Source organism: Canis aureus, chromosome 15 (genome assembly GCF_053574225.1).
Source record: "Canis aureus isolate CA01 chromosome 15, VMU_Caureus_v.1.0, whole genome shotgun sequence".
Lineage (NCBI taxonomy): Eukaryota > Metazoa > Chordata > Mammalia > Carnivora > Canidae > Canis > Canis aureus.
This window is the reverse complement of record NC_135625.1, coordinates 45,912,542-45,932,495: the sequence shown is the minus strand read 5'-3', so window position 1 is coordinate 45,932,495 and position 19,954 is coordinate 45,912,542. Positions and strand designations below refer to the sequence as shown.

Genomic DNA, 19,954 nt, shown 5'->3' with positions numbered 1-19,954 from the left:
CAGTTCTAATGAGACATGCTTCAGAAGTTTGCCAGGCTATTGCAGCCCTTAGTGACATCAGATATTGGTAAGGGCCTTCACTGAAATGTAAAATGCTTCATGTTTCAAGTCTTTGTTTAAAATTAATTTTGAATTTGATCATAATTTCTAGGTATACAGAGAATTTAGTAAGAAATAATGGAAAAGATAAAGACTCAAGAAGGAAGGTAAGACACTTATGTTAATTTTATTATGCAGCCAGATTAGCCATGAGTCTCAGTGTGTGATTCCCTTGGGAGGCAGAGCCTGAGATAGGCTTTGCCTGCAGATGGGTTTACTTGAGGACATAGTAGACGTATTTAGATTAAAAGACTCAAATAGATTGAAAGTAGAAAACTGGACAAGATAAAGCATCACGTGGCAGCTGTGTTGGAGCTCGAGTGGCTTCACTAGAGTGAGACAGGATTGACCCTGAGACAGAAGGTTAGTGAAATTAAGGACCTTTGTGATGATGGAAGATGTCACAGTTGTAAATGAACACATACCCAACAAAAGCCTCCAAATACAGAGTTAAAGGGAGAAATGGAGATTCTATGATTGTAGAGACTTGGGCTGCCTTTCACTAGGGGATAGAGTGACAGCATTTCCCACCAGTGCACTAGGCCCTGTAGGGGAAGGAGCAAGCTCCTGGACACAGGGATCACCACGGCTGTCTCCAGAAGAGGTCAGAAACCTGGCAAGTGAGGAAATTGCCTCTGTGGTAAAGTCTTCCCACAGGAAACCCAGTGTCCGATGACCTTGTGGGCACATTCTGTCCATATGTTACCAACACCGGCTCCCCACATGTGGTCCACCCTCCCGCAGCCGTCTGCTTTGGATGGAGGGCCATTCCCAGTCCCTGTGTTTCGGAGCACATCATCATTAGTACCATGACAATAGTCCTCATGGTGCATATTTAGGAACTACAAAGTAGTGGGCCTTAGGTTTTAATTATCATCCAGCCATTTTCCCGTTTGTTGTTTTGTTATTATGTGGCAAGCAACTTTGGGTTATTACTTCTGAAGAAGAATTTGTTCTGTCATTTTCTTTGGTAGTTATCTGAAACCCGTGACCTTGAGATAATCATCTGACATTTTGTGCCATATTTTTATGTATCTCTATTCTATATGCGAACACATGGAATTTTACGTCAAGTAGATCACAGGGCATGTGTTGTTCCGATGTGGGTATGTTTTATTCCTTCAGTTTTGGGGGAGGGAGGTGGATCACTCATAATCTAGGTAAAGCTGCTGCTAAGGAAAAAAGTTAACCTTAAAACAGTTTCTTCCTAGGTAATCTTTTTGCTATACTATCTTTTACTTACAACTGTATGTTAGTCTATGTATTTGGGACTTAGTGATGCCTTTTTTCTGTTTTGCACATGTACCCCCCTCACCCCCCACCCCATGCAGCCTCCTGTTTTTCTCAATTCATTGTTCAAATGATGCAGATCTGCCTCACACCTTTTGGGGATAAATGATTGAACTGAAGTTGTTGGATGAAAATATATAGATTTTATAGTGTTTTCCTTATGTCTTCTAATTCTTGTGAGCTCTGGTTGAGCACTGTTAACTAGAGTTATAATGTGAGCCACATTTATGATTATAAATTCTCTAATCACATTAAAAAGGCAAAAAGAAACAAAATTCATTTTAATAACATGTTATATAATGCAGCTCTTCTGGAATATTCTTTCAACAGGTAATCAGTATAAAAATATCAATAAGATATAGTTTACATTTTTTTTTTGCCAGCAGAGGAAAATATGTGATATATTTTTCCCCTGAAGGATTCTTGAATGTGTTTGACAGCTCACTTTTGCTTATAATTAGGTCCTATGTTTTAGAGCATCAACACTGAGTTTATCTTATTTTAAGTCTTCAGCCTTATGAGAAGCCTATAATATGCAGGATGATTTTCTGGATACGTGGAAAGCTCCTTATTTTCTTCATGGCAATGTACCATGGTGTCCCCAGTTTTATCCACTGAATAGTTGTGGGTATTGATGTCTCATGCCAGTAACCACAACAGGAATGGAAATAGTGCTTCCTTTGCTGGGTCACTTTATCAGCTGCTGTCACTAGGAATTAGGTCCAGTGGTGCCCCCTTCCCCACAGTTTCAGATGTCATGATCAGCAGTGGTCTGGGAGCAGATGATGCTCCCCTGACGCGTTGTCAGAAGCTCAGCAGTAGCTTAGCGCTGCGTCACATGCCTTCGTCCCTCGCCTCCCTTCATGTCATCACATAGGCATCTTATCAGTGCACATCATCCCGAAAAGGGTGAGTGCAGGACAGGAGGATGTTTTGAGAGAGAGAGAGACCAGAGTCATAGAACTTTTACTACAGGTTATCATAATTGTATTATTATTACTATTATTATTATTATTTAAAGATTTTATTTATCCATGAGAGACAATGAGAGAGAGAGAGAGAGAGAAAGAGAGAGAGAGGTGCAGAGACACAGGCAGAAGGAGAAGCAGGCTCCATGCAAGGAGCCCGACGTGGGACTCCATCCCGGGTCTCCAGGATCATGCCCTGGGCTGAAGGCGGCGCTAAACCGCTGAGCCACCCGGGCTGCCCTGTTGTATTTTATTATTAGTTGTTGTTCACCTTAAATTAGATTTTATCATATGTACGTATGTGTAGGAAAATAGTAGTGTGTTTTTGGGAGTTGGTATCATCCACAGTTTTAGGCATCTGCTGGGGGTCTTGGCTTGCATCCCTGGTGGAGGGACCACTGTACTGTTCTGTCCCCATTTCTCAGAAGAGAAAACCGAGGCACAGGTGTTACTTGCCCTAGGTGACCGTGTTTGTATGCCTCAGGGCCAAAATCCCAGTCCTCAACCACTGAGGGCAGCACTTCTGTGGGGGCCAGGTGAGGTCTGGGGCTGCTCTGGATTACTGGGTTATTGCTGGCTGACTGGCGCCTCCCCCTGGAAGCTGCTTGGAGGCAAGGAAAACAAAAAAGGGTGGTGAGGAGAGTGTGTTTTGGCGCTCCTCTCCAAAGATACGCTTTTACTAGTGATTCTTGGCTTTGCTCGTACCTTTTTTTCAGGGTAATTATTATTCCTTGTAGACAGCAGAGTATTGGCACAAAGGGGAGGCAGATTGTAATGTGAGAGTCCGGGGTGGTGTTGAAGGTGTCTTGGTTCCAGCCTGGAGGAGGTGTGACTCGCTGTGTGCACACAGACACCACAGTCATTCTCTGTGGGGACACAGGAGGTTTTACAGGGAGCGTGGCAGGGACATAGTTCCAGCTGAGGGATTCACCAACCTTTTCATCATTGCTCTGTATTGAAATTCAGGAAAGTTGAGGAGAATTGAAGAGACTAACTAGACACATCTCAAAACATGTGCTTTGTTATCAGTCAGACAGAGTCAAGTAGCAGATTATTTCCAGAAATATACACCAAACCAGGGAGATTGCAGAAGTGGCACTACTTCTAGGAGGAGATCTTTGATAACAGACCAGATCCAATCAGTATCCGATCTGCTTAATGCCACGGAGGAAGGGTGCTTGAGCTGCTGCTGGTGGCACCTTGTCGTCATCATCCCTGCCTGGGCTCTAGCTCTGCAAAGAGGTGATGTGTCAGCTCTGCCACCCCCGGCAAGGAGCCTGGCACACACTGGGGATGCAGCCTTGGACGTGGTGCAGAGTCCCCTCGTGTGTGTGTGTCAGTGTCAGGGGTCTGGGTCACTGAAACAGGATTCAGCAGCAAGATGCTGTGAGTTTTGCTGAAAACCCCTGCACGACATGGCTGTAGGGTATCCATGCAGCCTCCCTACACCTCCAGAGCCTGACGTAGTGAACCTCTGCTATCCCCAGGCCTGGAGTAATGAGGTGGTGGGGGTGTGCTCCGATTCTGAGGGGCACAGCTCATCTGCCCTTGCTAAGACCCTCCTGTTACAGCTTTTGTCAGAGTTCTAGGGTTTGTCAGAAAGGATAAATTCATGAACTTTTTTCTCTTTATGGTCATATCTACTAGCTAGCATGGCATTTCTTAAAGAAGTTGAAGTTGGATTATGTTAGTTGTTTATTTTATTTTATTTTATTTATTTATGAGAGGCACAGAGGGGGGGGGGCAGAGAGAGAAGTGGGCTCTTCACAGGGAGAGTGATGTGGGACTCAATCCCAGATTCCGGGACCATGCCCTGAGCCGAAGGCAGACGCCCAACCGCTGAGCTACCCAGGTGTCCCGGGTTATGTTAGTTTTATAAATACGTTTTAAAATTAGCAATATTAAATTTATCTTAGAAAACATTTTCCCAGCCTATTTGCAAGATTCAAATTTATGATTGATTTTTTTACGTGTTTGATTTTTACCTCTAGGAAATTGAAAAGGAGGACATTGATTCAGAAAATGCTGGGGCTGACGAATATGCAGCTTGTTTTGAAGATGATTTTGAAGTCTGTATAAAAGTTAAAATTTTTCCGAGTTTAAAAATAATTTGTTCTTACAATCTGCTTAAGTATAGTAACTACATAGCTTGATATTTCTTTCTTTTTGTTGCTCTTAATATTCCATGTCTGTTTGATTTAGGGTTATTACCAATGTGGTGTGATTACATGGTTTTACAATTTAGCCCATTAAGGGCACTGCATCCAAACATGTATGTGTCTGTTGGAACAGATGTATATGTTTTTTTTAAAGATTTTATTTATTTATTCATGAAAGACACACACACACACACATAGAGACAGAGACACAGGCAGAGGGAGCAGCAGGCTCCATGCAGGGAGCCCAACGTGGGACTCGATCCCGAGACTCCAGGATCATGCCCTGGGCCAAAGGCAGGCGCTAAACCGCTGAGCCATCCAGGGATCTCCAGATGTATATTTGTAAATGTGTTTATATATACACACACTGTCACAGCCTCAGCACAAAAATGTGAGCACTTTATCGTTATAATGGCTGTCTGTGTACATAAATCTATACAGTGTGGTTCATTTTCAGAGGATAAGTTAGTAGCTTATAGAGATTTATAACTCAGTGGCGTTGACATCTGTAAACTATGAAAATCTTTCTTAGCCATAATGAGGTTTTGTCTGTTTTAAATTCTAAATTGTATGTTTTGTTCCAAATGTGTGTGCTTTAAAGCCAGTTTGTCTTAAATGTTCCAAAAATGTGATTATTGTTTGTAGGACTATGAAGATGACTTTGAGGTTTGTGATGGAGATGATGATAGCTCTAACGAGCTGGAACTGAAAGAGAAGGTTGAAGAGCTTCCTCTGGCCAGAAAAAGGGAGATACAGGAAATTCATAAAGCCATTAATGCAGAAAACGAAAGGATTGGCGAGTTGTCCTACAGACTATCGCAGAAGCAAGGTCTGCTGGAGGATGAGAGGAGCTCAGAGACAGGTACATGCATCTGTGTCTCAGGACAGAGGGCGCCACGCCTGCACAGTCCTTGTGGACAGTCACTGTTATCGGGCAGAGATGCGGGTCTCATGTGCTCCTGCAACGGTGCTAGAGAGGACTCTGGCAATGAGTGTGCAGGGTGGAGAAGCTGTGCGTGGCCTCCCCGCTTGGGTTCATGCCTGCTGCCTGCAGGTGATTGTGAGCACACATCATTCCCGGGCACCCACGCAGGAACCAGTGGCCCTGGAGCGGTCCGTCTGCGCTGTGTGCTCCTGTTTTCTGGTGCCACCGTCTTTGCGTTTCACAAGGAAAAGGACCCTGCTGGCGGGAGGCTCAGAGCAGATGTGGGCGGTGGCTGCAGTGAGGAATGTGACCCACTGGACATGTCTCATGAGCGCTCCCTAGTGGGCCCTTCTTCCTCAAGGATATCCTGTACGAAATTAGAAATGTGTTCTCAAAAATTCTTGGCATTGCGGTGTGATAAAGTCACGTGTAAGAATAGAAGTGAGTAGGGGATCCCTGGATGGCTCAGCGGTTTAGTGCTTGCCTTCAGCCCGGGGTGTGGCCCTGGAGTCTCGTGATCGAGTCCCATGTCAGGCTCCCTGCATGGAGCCTGCTTCTCCCTCTGCCTGTGTCTCTGCCTCTCTCTCTCTCTGTCTCATGAATAAAAAAATTAAATTAAAAGAATGGAAGTGAGTATTTTAAAGTTGCTTAAAGGGAAAGCTATGACATTCTGATAAAATAGCATTAAATATAGCACAAAAGTCAAATAGGGTAATATTAAAAATATTACTAGATAAGACACTGCTTTAAATTACCTAGTAAAGTAGTGATTAATACAACTAATTATTAGTAATTAATACGATGTAATAATCCAAATAAAGCTCAGGCAGGATGATTATTAGCCTCATTTTTTTAAAGTTTTGTTTTAAGTAATCTCTACGCCCCACATGGGGCCCGAACTCATGACCAGGAGATGAAGTCACCTGTTCCAACAGAGCCAGCCAGGCAACCCAGGACCCTTGGACTTTGTGCCCACCGCACAGGCAACGGAACTGAGCTGGCGAGTGCCCTCAGCTTAGAGTGAAACCAGTGTTTCTATAGCCAGAGCAGCTCCTGCTTGAAAGAAATAGTTCAGCTTCACAAAATAGCTTTCTTTTTTGTACAGATGCAAACAGCTCCCCTTGCAGAGCCCCTGTTTGTGGAATTTTCGTGGATTTTGCAACAGCCTCACGCCGTCAGAAGAGTCGGACTCAGGCCCTTAAGCAAAAGTAGGTGTGTTAGGAATTTGTGAGGGGTATCATGGAGTTTTGTTTTTTTGTTTTTGTTTTTGTTTTTTTTATCATGGAGTTTTAATAGACTTTGACATAGGTTAAAAAATAGAGCTTTTCTTTTTATTTTCATCCCTGATTTTTAAATTTGTGCTACACTTGTCCATGTTCAGATATGATGTAACAGTGTAAGCATGCGCTGCTGTCTCCCGCCACGTGGTGTTCAGTGTTTGTAGATTCTGGTCAGCCCAGGCGTCAGGCTCTGTGGTGGCAGAGGCAGGCTCCCAGGGCCGCACCTCCCAGAACCGAGCAAGCATGGCACTCGCCGCATCTCGCTGCTGCTCCCCGTCGAGGCACAGCCAGCATCACCTGTGCTCCACACCTGCAAGCCTAGGGCGAGCCCAGGGTGAGCTCAGTGTCCCTGCATCTGTTTCTCCGATGAGGAAGCTGAGGCAGCTGTAAGGGTCAGGAGGACTAGGAGCTGGGAAAACATGACATGCGGTTTTCCCCCTGTGCCCTGGGCACGGGCCTCCTGGGTTAACTGCTCACCAGGCTCCTAGAGCCCCACTTCATAGATGAGAGTGGGCTCAAGGTCCACATCTGGTGAGCAGTAGAGCTGAGTCCTGGGCCAGGACAGCCAGAGGTCATGGTCTGAGCTTACAGCTCAGAAGGTTATAAAAGTCAAGGATACAGTCTCAAGTCAAGGGTCTGCCATATTAAACTCAAATATGATTTAGGAGTAAATGTAAAAATTAAATGGTTTTCATGTAGCTCAGTACGTGGCCTTAGTAGGTCCTCAGGAAACTTTGCTTAATGAACAAATGAATCATGAATAATAAGAGTAAGTTTTCATATCATTTTTGTTGTCCTCATATTTTGGGCCTCCCAGTGAGGTAGCAAAGCCAGTTTTTTGCCTCTATGGCTGGGTTTTGTTTTTGCTTTCACCTCATTCAAGTCTTGGAAACTACATATAGTTTAACATAATTTTTATAAACTCAGAGATCATCAGAACCACACAGTGTGATGTTTAGGCATATATAAATGTAAGATAAAACCGTATTTTGCAAAGCATGAAGATGATCGTTACCAAGTTCTGTATAGTGATTGTCAGGGGCAGGGGGAGCCCTCTGTGGGTGCAGGTCACCTGGCGCTGGGCAGCAGACCCTGGGATGTTGCCATATTATGATACGTGGTGCGTATGTGTATTATGTGAATTATTTCAGGTCAGAAATTATACTACATGTGGAGGACTGAAGGGACTGATTTGGGAGGATGGTGACAGTGGCCAGAGAGTAAGATTATGGGAAGATGGCATTTTTGGTAAAACCCAAGGATGGGAGCAAACACAGGGAGAGAGGGAGCAGATCCCATTTGCAAGATGCCCAAGTGGTGGAGGACCATTGCCCACATGCATGCTGAGCCCCAGCTTGTGGAAATCACAGTCCATGAAAGAGAGAAAACACTCTGGCCAGGCAGAGGTCCCTGGGCATGCCACATCAGGGTAGCCAGAAGGACGGAGAGCCCAGCTCCAGTGGCCGAGGAGCAGTGTGAGGCCCAGGAAAGCCACGCACGGGCAGGCAGTGTGTGGGCAGGCCCATTGGGCAGGGGGCGATGAGCTGTGTCGGGGGCTGCTTGGCTACTTCCTGTCCCGTCATCTCAGAGGAGCGGCCCAGAGAACAGCATGCACCTGGCTATGACCCAGGTGACATCACAGAATGTGAGCCTCTGACCACGATGTCAATCCATGAAGTGAGGTGGTTGCTTTCCATGAAAATTCTAGGTGTGCACTTGCTACTAGGTGCATGGACTTAGAATACTCAACAGTTTGGTTCATCCTATAATTGCTTCGTAGTGTGTGCTTGACTGTCTTATTGTCAGCAACTATTAAATACCTCAGACCTACACCCACACACACAGTGGGCCTTGACGATTACCTGATTGGATCATGAGATTCCTTACACTCTCCTTGTTTTTCCTTTGCATAGTATTAATTTAACTTTTGTCATTTCCAATTTATTTTAAAGGACGCGGAGTACAAAACTGCTTCGGCTTATTGACTTGGATTTTTCATTTACCTTCTCTCTCTTGGATCTACCGCCAGTAAATGAGTATGACATGTACATCAGAAATTTTGGGAAAAAAAACACCAAGCAGGTTAGTGGGAGGTGTGTTAACTAAGTGAAAAAAAGCACGTAAAGTGCAGGAAGGTGTGCTTATGCCGTTCTGCATCTTATTGTGGATATTAGAGCCGGGGAACGGTGTAGGGGGTAGAGACCTGAGGGAAAGAGAACCCCTTGGTTGTGTGGTGCTCGTGAACATGGAGAGACTGTGCACATACCCGCAGATGCCACACAGGCTTGAGTGTGGGCAGATGCCCACTCCCCCAGGGGTGGATTGGGGCACTCCACACTTTGTACTTCCCCATAGTATCCTAGGCATTAGTTGCATGGCTGTCCATCTTCCAGCAAGACCGTAGAGGTTCTAAAGTCGGGAGTCCTCTCGTACAGTGTTCTTCTGTCCCCAATGCGGGTGTAAGACTCTCAGCAGGACAGAGTTGACAGGGCAGACCTCCAAAAGCCGACACGCCCTGGCTTCAGAGCTGGTCCTCCTGGCCTAGGGAAGATTACCTTGCTGTTTTGCGCATGTTGCTCATCGCGGAGCTATTAGTAACAAAATCATCTTTATGGAAGCATGTACCGTTTTGAGATAAGAAATGTTGTGTTATGTGTGGCTCAGTGGTTGAGTGTCTACCTTCAACTCAGGGTGTGATCCCTGAGTCCCAGGATCGAGTCCCGCATCGGACTCCCTGCATGGGGCCTGCTTTTCCCTCTGCCTGTGTCTCTGCCTCTCTCTAGGTCTCTCATGAATAAATAAATAAAATCTTTAAAAAAATAAAAAAATAAAAAATAAAAAATAAAAATAAAAAGAATAAAGAAATGTTGTGTTTAGTCTTACAAAGCCAGAGTGTGTCATCAGAGACTAGAACACTGGGGGGTGAGGTGGCAGTGTTCTCAGACCAGGGATGTGGGAGCATCTGCCTTGTGTGAGTGGAGGTCTCCAGGGTCCTTGATCCCCCATGAGAAGAAGGGGTTCTGTGCTCAGATGAAGAGCTCCAGGAGGAAGGCAGCAAGCGTAAAGCAGTTTGTGAAGCCAAGGACCCTGTGAAGTTGGAGTAGGGGTGGTGGAAGCTGTTGGCTATGCGGGGGCGGGAGGAACGCTGTCTGAGGGAGGCACCCCCGGTCCTTGGGTTCGTACTGGAACCTCCTGCTGAGTCTAGGGGTTCCCCTGGGGCGGAGATGAGGGGCACAGGCCCCGTACCCGCAGCCCTCTGTCATCAGCCCCACGTCAGGTTTTAACGTGGAGCCTTGGTTGTTGCAGTTGTGCCTGGATCAGTTCCCTTCAGGGACTCGGGAGTCTGCCTCGGCCTCAGCACGCTCTCTCCACTGCTCTGTCCAGGTTTTACCCAACAGTTTAGTGTGACTTTTTGAAGACTTTCAAAAATTAGGCCTGTGGATATCAGCATTTAGGACAAGTGGTCTTTGCATGATTGTTATTTATACCACAATACTTTCGATGGAGGCAAGAAGACCCATTATTAACTTTAATCATTTTAACTGTTTTTTCTTTCCAGTGATGAGAAATTGCTCTGAAGTTGAAACCTGGTGCTAATTCCTGCATCTCTCTCTTCTTTAAGGCCTATGTTCAGTACAATGAGGATAATGTTGACCGAGACATCCAGACAGAAGAGATTGAGACCAGGGGGGTGTGGACGCAGCACCCCGGAGAGGGCACGGCTGTGTCAGGGGGTGAGCACCCACAGTGCAGCGTCCTTGTGTTGGTGCCGGTGTTGAGTGTGTTCCCCCACGGGTACCGTGTGGTACCCGTTTGGTTTCCATGTGGTTGTTAGCATGAGGCTGGGGGGCCCCCGAAACTCTCCATGAGAGCAGACCTGTGTTCAGGAGCCACCCATGTTAGCTTGAGCAGGAGGCCCACTGTGTCCCTTGACTGTTTATTTTTTTTTTTTTAAGATTTTATTTATTTATTCATGAAAGATACAGAGAGAGGCAGAGACACAGACAGAGGGAGAACAGGCTCTCTGCGGGGAGCCTGATGTGGGACTCGATCTCTGGACCCCGGGGTCATGACTGGAGCCAAAGGCCCAGCACCCCTTGACCGGGGTTTATAACACTTTATTCCTGAACACAGAGGCGTCTGTGTCCCAAACAAGCACTTTGAAATGGGCCTGTGCTCATTAATAGAGAATTTCATGTGTCAGGCACAGTTTGGATATGTTACTTGTGTGCAAAGAGTGGACCCCAGGAGTGCATGGTATCCTGCTGCACAACAGCGTTGTCCTCCTGCCAGCCTATCTGAGGACTCATCTGTGTGCCCCGGACGCTGGCGCTCCTTTTCCTGTGGGAGACCACACCCTGAGCGCAGAAGATCCCCAGATCTACCCCCACCAAACGCTTGCAAAGTGATTGAATTGATGCCTTTAACTTAGTGCTTGTGAGTAGGACTCTGTGTCCAGACCTTCTGTGAAACAAGATGTAGCTGCTTTTGGAAGCATCATGGTAAATCTAGAGAGTACAATGTAAATTCTCTGGCTTTTCCTTCCAGGGAAAAGTTGGTTAACAGCTCTTTGGTCCCTGAGTTGTGTAAGACATGACGTTAGGGTCAGCTCAGTGGGTTCAGTCCCTTTCTCTCTAGGGAGCGGGAGTGGAGATGTCCGTGAGGTGGCCGCAGCCCCGAAGGTCAACACGCCCAGGCTGGCCAGCTTCCTTCGCGCTGCTTGCCAGGTACGCGCTGCCCTATGTCTGTCCACGCTCATTGGCCCACAACGCTGACTGTGGATTTGGATTCTGTGCTTTAATACCAAATACATTCTTGAAATAAATACAGACTAAGAAACAGGCATAGCATGCTGTCAGGGCAGGCATGCACCAGGCGTTAGAAATGAGCAAATCCATGATTTTTAGCTGATGGTGGAAATTCACAAAATACAAGATAATGGGAATGGCTGTGGAACCTCATGTGAGCTGCTGGTTATCACCTCGTGCCTGCGGCCTTGTCCGAGCCCTGCACTCCTGCCACACGCCCCCAGCTGTCTCTGAACACTCGGCCCCCATGTTTCCGTGTGTCTGTCCAGAGGATCAGCATTCCCAATACCCCCGTCCTCAGTTGTCTGCCATGTGCAATGAGTGGACCCTGACCTGTGGATTTGGAGGCAGCCTGTTCTTCTGTCCATGTTCTGCACACGTGGTGGCCCCTTTGTCCCTGTGCTGTGTCACGGAGAGTTGCGCTTTATGGAGCGATCATGCTTTGACGTAGTTTCCCCTTGGAGGGTCAGTCCCTGGGGAGCTACGAGGAGACAGCACTTGGGAAATGGGGCTGGCGTGGGAATGAGTGAGGCCTGGAGCTCAGTGGGGTCAGGGTTGACCTCGACCTCCCAGCTGTGCTTCCTCCCCTGCCCCAGCCTCCCATGCTGGTGCCTCCATCCTGCCTGGGTGCACCTGACTCTGTTAGAGCCCTTCTAGCAAGGCACTGCTCATTTTGTCCTTGCCGTGGCCACATGGGAAAGATGGTGCTGGTGTGTGCCTGGCAGTGTTTATACCTCTTCTTTAATCAAGAAACCAGGGTGTCGGCTGTTTTCCCCTCCTGTTATTTTTAGCAGAGCATTTACTATAAAAAATGACATTTAACATTAAATAATGACTCTGTTGTGGAGTTTGTGTTCATGGAACTTTACCTGTTAGTCTCTTACTTTCAGAAAGAACATTATCCTTTCATTCTGTCCATCTCTGTGATGTCCTGGAGGTCAGTGGCCATTGTCAGGAACGGAGAGATGTGTAGGTCATGATACATGCTTTGTGTTTCTTATCAAAGTGAATGTATTTGAAATGCAGGTGATTGCTGTTCTGCTGGAAGAGGACCGTGTGGCCGCAGAGCCCAGCTGGAGCCCCGGGGCAGTGGACGGCACCCTGGCCATCAGTGACAGCTCCTCCCAGCTGAACACCAGCCTGCCCTTCCTTCAGGGTAAGGGCCTGTCCTTGCTGTGCTGTCTGATAGCAGGCACCTATGGTAAAGTGGTGACCCCTCCTGTTGCGTCCTGTGCCCACGTCACGGGGTCTACTGAATACAGAACATGTTCAGTGTCTGCAGTGAAGCGTGAGGTTGGCTCTCAAGTAGAGCTGCAGGCACTGCCGAAGGTCAGGGGAGGCTGTCCTGGAAGGGAGCAGAGGCTGAGCTACTGTGGGTAGTGCAGGTCCTGTGTCTTTCTCAGTCCTATTACTCGGTTTCTCAGAGGGGAGGGCCCCAGGGAGCGGCCTAAGGGAGTGTGCAGTGGGTGTCCAGTGAGCCATATGAGAGCCGCTTTTTTTCTTTTTAAAGATTTTATTTATTTATTCAGGAGAGACACAGAGAGAGAGAGACAGAGGCAGAGACAAAGGCAGAGGGAGAAGCAGGCTCCACGCAGGGAGCCTGACGTGGGACTCGATCCCGGGTCTCCCAGGGCCAAAGGCAGCGCTAAACCCCTGAGCCACCTGGGCTGCCGTTTTTTTTTTGTTTTTGTTTTTGTTTTTCTTTTTTAAAGATGAGAGCTGCTCTTAACCCTCAGACCTCAGCTGGCCCCAGAGCACCAGATGCTGAGGGGAGCCAAGCTGCCATTAACACGCATGACCATGCATTTTTTATTTTTTAAAGATTTATATATATTTTATTTATTTTTTATTGGTGTTGAATTTGCCAACATATTGAATAACAACCAGTGCTCATCCCGTCAAGTGCCCCCCTCAGTGCCCATCACCCAGTCACCCCCACCCCCCTCCCCTTCTACCACCCCTTGTTCGTTTCCCAAGGTTAGGAGTCTCTCATCTTCTGTCTCCCTTTCTGATATTTCCCACTCATTTTTTCTTCTTTCCCCTCTATTCCCTTTCAATATTTTTTTATACTCCCCAAAAGAATGAGACCATATACTGTTTGTCCTTCCCCGATTGACTTATTTCACTCAGCATAATACCCTCAGTTCCATCCACGTCTAAGCAAATGGTGGGTATTTGTCATTTCTAATGGCTGAGGAATATTCCATTGTATACATAGACCACATCTTCTTTATCCATTCATCTTTTGATGGACACCGAGGCTCCTTCCATGGTTTGGCTATTGTGGACATTGCTGCTAGAAACATTGGTGCAGGTGTCCCGGTGTTTCACTGATCTGTATCTTTGGGGTAAATCCCCAACAGTGCAATTGCTGGGTCGTAGGGCAGATTTATTTTTAACTCTTTGAGGAACCTCCACACAGTTTTCCAGAGTGGCTGCACCAGTTCACATTCCCACCAACAGTGCAAGAGGGTTCCCCTTTCTCCGCATCCTCTCCAACATTTGTGGTTTCCTGCCTTGTTAATTTTCCCCATTCTCACTGGTGTGAGGTGGTATCTCATTGTGGTTTTGATTTGTATTTCCCTGATGGCAAGTGATGCAGAGCATTTTCTCATGTGCATGTTGGCCATGTCTGTGTCTTCCTCTGTGAGATTTCTGTTCATGTCTTTTGCCCATTTCATGATTGGATTGTTTGTTTCTTTGGTGTTGAGTTTAATAAGTTCTTTATAGATATTGGATCCTAGCCCTTTATCTGATAGGTTATTTGCAAATATCTTCTCCCATTCTGTAGGTTGTCTTTGAGTTTTGTTGACTGTTTCTTTTGCTGTGCAAAAGCTTCTCATCTTGATGAAGTCCCAGTAATTCATTTTTGCTTTTGTTTCTCTTGCCTTCATGGATGTATCTTGCAAGAAGTTGCTGTGGCCAAGTTCAAAAAGGGTGTTGCCTGTGTTCTCCTCTAGGATTTTGATGGACTCTTGTCTCACATTTAGATCTTTCATCCATTTTGAGTTTATCTTTGTGTATGGTGAAAGAGAGTGGTCTAGTTTCATTCTTCTGCATGTGGATGTCCAATTTTCCCAGCACCATCTATTGAAGAGACTGTCTTTCTTCCAGTGGATAGTCTTTCCTCCTTTATCGAATATTAGTTGACCATAAAGTTGAGGGTCCACTTCTGGGTTCTCTATTCTGTTCCATTGATCTATGTGTCTGTTTTTGTGCCAGTACCACACTGTCTTGATGACCATAGCTTTGTAGTATAACCTGAAATCTGGCATTGTGATGCCCCTAGATATGGTTTTCTTTTTTATTATTCCCCTGGCTATTCGGGGTCTTTTCTGATTCCACACAAATCTTAAAATAATTTGTTCTAATTCTCTGAAGAAAGTCCATGGTATTTTGATAGGGATTGCATTAAACGTGTAAATTGCCCTGGGTAACATTGACATTTTCACAATATTAATTCTTCCAATCCATGTGCATGGAATATTTTTCTATCTCTTTGTGTCTTCCTCAATGTCTTTCAGAAGTGTTCTATAGTTTTTAGGGTATAGATCTTTTACCTCTTTGGTTAGGTTCATTCCTAGGAATGTTACGCTTTTGGGTACAGTTGTAAATGGGATTGACTCCTTGATTTCTCTTTCTTCAGTCTCATTGTTAGTGTATAGAAATGCCACTGATTTCTGGGCATTGATTTTGTATCCTGCCACACTGCCGAATGGCTATATGAGTTCTAGCAATCTTGGGGTGGAGTCTTTTGGGTTTTCTATGTAGAGTATCATGTCATCTGCGAAGAGAGAGAGTTTGACTTCTTTGCCAATTTGAATGCCTTTTATTTCTTTTTGTTGTCTGATTGCTGAGGCAAGGACATCTAGTACTATGTTGAATAGCAGTGGACATCCCTGTCATGTCCCTGATTTATATTTATTTATTTAAAGAGGCAGCACGAGCAGGGGGTGCAGCAGGCAGAGGCAGGGGGGAAGCAGGCTCCGGGAAGCAGGCTTCAGGGAGCAGGGAGCCCGATGTGGGGCTTGATCCTAGGACCCCAGGCAGAGGCCCAACCCCCTGAGCCACCCACATGCCCCCATGCAACCGTTTACATTGCTGTGAGCAAAGTATGTTCACATGGTCAGATTCATGCTTCTTGACCTGCTCACCTCTCTGCTGTGGTTCTGGCTGGTGAGGTCATTGCCACAGCCTGGTACTGGCTTGCCTTTGGAAGGAGAGGAAGGGTATTTTTTTAATTTATTAAATAACTTGTTTGCTGTATTGTATGTACAGAGAGACAGAGGTATTCTTGTACGAAGAATGAAACTGTATTCAGTGCCTGAACTGACAGTAAATAAAAACTCTATAGTGAGATGGTGGCAGCTACACAGTATTAGGATTGAATTCAGTAAAGGCACATTGTGGTCCTCGGAGGACGGGAGAGTTTGGCTGTCGCGTTCCAGTCGGGGGCCCCTGAGACCCGCTCCCTGGCCTGGGGGAACCCAGGTGTTGCTGCCCTGGCTAGAGCTGCGTATTCTGCGCTGCCCACTGCTTAGAGATGTAGATTCACAATTGTTCCCTCTGTGTTTGACATCAACAAATGTGGCATTATTAATTTAAAAAACTTGTATTCTTTGAGAACGTTTTAGTTTCAAAAGATAGGAGTTACTCTATGAGAAAAGCGGTGATTGTATCTGTAGCTCACAGTATACCTGTTCGCTCCCACACTCCACCTTACCCTCCTCCAGGTGCTGATGAGGAAGCGCAGCTCCCAAGACCAGAGGGGGCTGGGTGGTGTCTGTGCACCTAGAGTCACTTGTGAAGGACATGGGACGGTGCTCCTTGGGAGGCGGGCTTGGCTTCCCTGTGTCAGCACTGCGCTTGTTTTGTGTTTCAGTAACAGGCATTTTTATTTTCAGAGGGAGCCAGAGAGAGCAGGGTGATGGGGAGGGGTTGGGGAGAGGAAAATCCTTGGTGGGCTCCACACCTGTATAGAGCCCAATGGGGCTTGATCTCACGACCCTGAGATGACCCCCCAGGTGACCCTTCAGTGACATGAATTTTGAGGTAACAGAAGGAAGTGAGATCAGATGACAGGTTGCCTGACAGAGTGAGGAGTGGGTCTCACCTGCAACTGGGGGACTGGGTCCTGTTTTCCCCCTTTTCCGCCTTCCTTGGACACGTGCTGCAGAGGGGGCGGCCAATGCTAGCCTGTTGACTGAGGCAGCGAGGGTGCTGTGCATCATGCTCGTGTTCCCAGGACAGCACGGGGTGGGGGTGGGGGGCTCTCGGCTCTTGGGGGAAGCCTCGTTGTGTGAAGACAATGGGATCAAGGAACCCCTGACAAAGGCTTCCGGGCCACTAGGTCTTCTGGGAGCAGCTAGTAGATGAGGTGCAGCCTGCGCTGGCATCGAAAACCCTGAGGCTCGCTCGGCTTCTCCAGGGGAGTGGTGGCCGCTTGTTGAAAACCTGCCTCTGGCCCAGGCCTCCCTGAAAGGATTCTGCTTGTTTCGTCATTAGCCGGACGTATCTGACTGCTCAGTGTGTGAACATCACATGGCTCCTGGCAAACACTAACGTGCAGAAACACTTTCCTCATTTCTACCCCCAGATCGAGAAGTGTCCTGCTTATGTGCCTCCCAGGTGCAGAGACAGATGGTGGTGTCGGTGCACGGGCTGCCTGCAGCGGCCTTTGCCCCTGCGCTGGACAGCAGGCACGTGCTGTGCGTGTGGGACATCCGGCAACCTTCAGGGCCCCAGAAGGTCCTGCTGTGTGAGTCGAAGGTACAGCTGCAGGAGAGTCTAAGGGGCCCCGAGATGGGGCCGGGCTGTGGGAGGGGTGGGTGGGGTGCCAGGCGATGGCAGCGCTGGACCCCGGGGACTTCCCGGCTCGGCCCTGTTCCATCTGCTTTGACTCTGGAAATTGTTAGTTCAACACTCAGCTCAGACTGAAGAACTCCAGGTTATCACAGCTTTGGGGGGCCAAGGGCACTAGTGGGCATCAGTGTAGCTACAGACGTCCAGAGGTTGGCCGCCCTTGCTGTGGCTCTGGGGCCCCAGGATGGCCTTTTTGCCCTCCATGACTTGAGTTGTGGTGTCTTAGGGGTTTCTCTGTGGCCTGAAGGTCTTCAGAGGCCTCTCATGCTTCTTCCAGCCCCTAGGTTTGCTTCCTTTTGGACTGGGAAAATACATATTTGTATTTTCCTGTTCATATGTTCTTTGATCTCAGAGTCACTGATTTTCACTAAAGAAGAAGAATAAGTTTTACAGGTAACAGGTTTTGAGGCTCAAAAATCAGGTTTTGACAAACATGGCTGTGCCATCCTGGGCCTGGCTACGTGGGTTGAACAGAGGGATGGTCGTGCACACCCCGTGCCAGCTATGTGTGTGGCACTATTGTCTGTGAACTCCAGTCCCGCGGTGTAGCTTGTCCTCCCTACCTTCCCCGCGGAGCCAACATCCACTCCCATAGCTCCCGGGTGGAGAGCACATGGGGCACCGTGGGGTGTGGGAGGGCTGTTCCCCTAGGACTGTGGCCTTCAGCCTCTGTGTGTGTCATTCTAGGTCACCTGCTGCTGCTTTAGCCCTTTTAAAGCCTTTTTACTGTTTGCTGGGACAGCGCATGGCTCCATCATCCTGTGGGACCTACGGGAAGATTCCAGAATACACCAGTATGTGAAGCTGGGTGATTGCTTCTGGACGTTCAGGATGGCAACATTTTCTACTGGTCAGTGATGCCCACCTGCTCATCAGGCATCTTGTAGAAAAGCTGCGACAGAGCTGAGGGGCGTATGCATTTGTGCATTCAGATCACCCCAGAGGAGGAGATCTGACCTAGGAGCAAAAGAGGCATTGAGTGAATAGTAAGAACAAGGATCTACGAGGCAGTGCTCAGCTTGTGGCCATCAGAGATTAGAATGCTCCTTCTCCTTAAATATCTGGACTCTAAATAAGTCCTCTGTCAAATAACTTTTAGGGTTTTTTTTTTTTAAGATTTTATTTATTTGACAGAAAGAGCGCGCGCGCACAAGTTGGGGGAGGGGCAGAGGGAGAAGCAGTCTCCCCGCTGAGCAGGGGGCCCAACGTGGGGCTCGACCCCAAGCCCCAGTATCATGACCTGAGCTGAAACCAAGAGTCGGACACTCAACAGACTGCACCACCCAGGCCTGCGTGTCTTCTTCGAAGAGGTGTCTCTTCAGATCTTTTGCACATTTTAAGGAGTGATTGCTTTTGCCTTATTGTTGCTTTCTTAAGAAGTTTCTTTCCTTAAAAAAAATTTTTTTTTGGATAACCTTTGCATCAGATGAGTGTTTGTCCCAGGCTGTGGCTCGTAGCCCTTTAAGCTTTCTGTTCCATTCTCCCTTCCAATGACAACAGCACACATCTGCTGCATGTGTGTTTAATGCTCACTTCATGCACAGCTGTGTTTTATACTGAGCCTTAAAGCTGCCAGTTATCGTACCACCACAGGTGGATGTATTTGGGAATGGCAGAGGGTCGCAACCCGGGACAGGCATGCAGTGGGATCTATAGGCAAGTGCGGGAAGCAGAGTGGAGGGACGTTATTTCCTGGAGGAGGAGGATGTGGGAGGGTCATTTTGAAGGGAAGTCGCTGAAGAGAAGCAGAGGCTCACAGGGGCTCAGGCTCCTGGAAGTTTCTCAGTGGCTGAGCTGCAGCAGGGGTGGCTGTCCTGCAGGAGACACGGGGACCATCCTTCCCCGGGGTCCCTGTGAAGGGTTCTGGTGTCGGGGTCTGTGACGTGCACCACACGGGGGGCTCCTTGGGAAAGACATGCTGCTGCTGAGGATACAGGGGTTTAGAGGTACCTTAGGGCTGGGTGCTGTCATAGAGGATTGCGTTTATGGTGTGGTTGTAAGTGCTCCTGATGGATCACTGTGCTCCCCGCAGTGTGTTTCCTCTACGGTGCTCCCTCTGGTGGCTGCCCCCACTGTGCTACCTGCACTGCTTCCCCTACTGTGATTCCCTCTGGAGTGCTCCCCACACTGTGTTCCTCCTGTGCTCCCCCAGTGTGCTCCCCTCATCGTGCTCACTTCCTCTGTGCTCCTCCCAGTACGTGGGCTGCCCAGATGCTGCTCCAGGGCCCCTCCTCCAGCTCTAGGAACTGGAGTCTTATCCTTCCCTGTGTGTTGTTTTCCGGGGTTCAGCCCCAGCCCCCCTGTCCCCTCCCCTGTCCTGGGTCTGGGGTCAGTCTTATCCTCCCCTGTCTGTTTCTGAGGTTCAGCCCCAGCCGCCCATCCCCTTCTGTCCTGGGTCCGGTGTCAGGTGTGTCCTCCCCTGTCTGTTTCCCGGGGTTCAGCCCCAGCCCTCTCATCTCATCCATTCTGGATCTCGTGTCAGGTGTGTCCTCCCCTGTTTCCCGGGGTTCAGATCCAGCCCCCCATCCCCATCTGTCCTGGTTCTGGTATCAGGTATGTCCTT

The 19,954-nt window shown here is 47.8% G+C and overlaps 1 protein-coding gene across 11 annotated transcripts in view; it reads left to right on the top strand.

The window, feature by feature from the left end:
* DYNC2I1 (dynein 2 intermediate chain 1) overlaps positions 1 to 19,954 on the top strand; it is a 48,427-nt gene that overhangs the window by 18,171 nt on the left and 10,302 nt on the right. For 10 of the 11 annotated variants that reach the window (XR_013353095.1, XR_013353097.1, XR_013353096.1 and 7 more), the window contains 10 exons: positions 152 to 206; positions 4,349 to 4,426; positions 5,162 to 5,378; positions 6,547 to 6,649; positions 8,674 to 8,803; positions 10,344 to 10,455; positions 11,360 to 11,448; positions 12,556 to 12,685; positions 17,126 to 17,298; positions 18,079 to 18,241. Coding sequence is in view for 8 of the 11 variants with exons in the window: in XM_077849478.1 (XP_077705604.1) it covers positions 152 to 206; positions 4,349 to 4,426; positions 5,162 to 5,378; positions 6,547 to 6,649; positions 8,674 to 8,803; positions 10,344 to 10,455; positions 11,360 to 11,448; positions 12,556 to 12,685; positions 17,126 to 17,298; positions 18,079 to 18,241 (1,250 nt within the window). In the remaining 3 variants the exon portion in view is untranslated. The remainder of the gene's footprint in view (positions 1 to 151; positions 207 to 4,348; positions 4,427 to 5,161; positions 5,379 to 6,546; positions 6,650 to 8,673; positions 8,804 to 10,343; positions 10,456 to 11,359; positions 11,449 to 12,555; positions 12,686 to 17,125; positions 17,299 to 18,078; positions 18,242 to 19,954) is intronic. The other variant, XM_077849481.1, reaches the window with a different exon arrangement.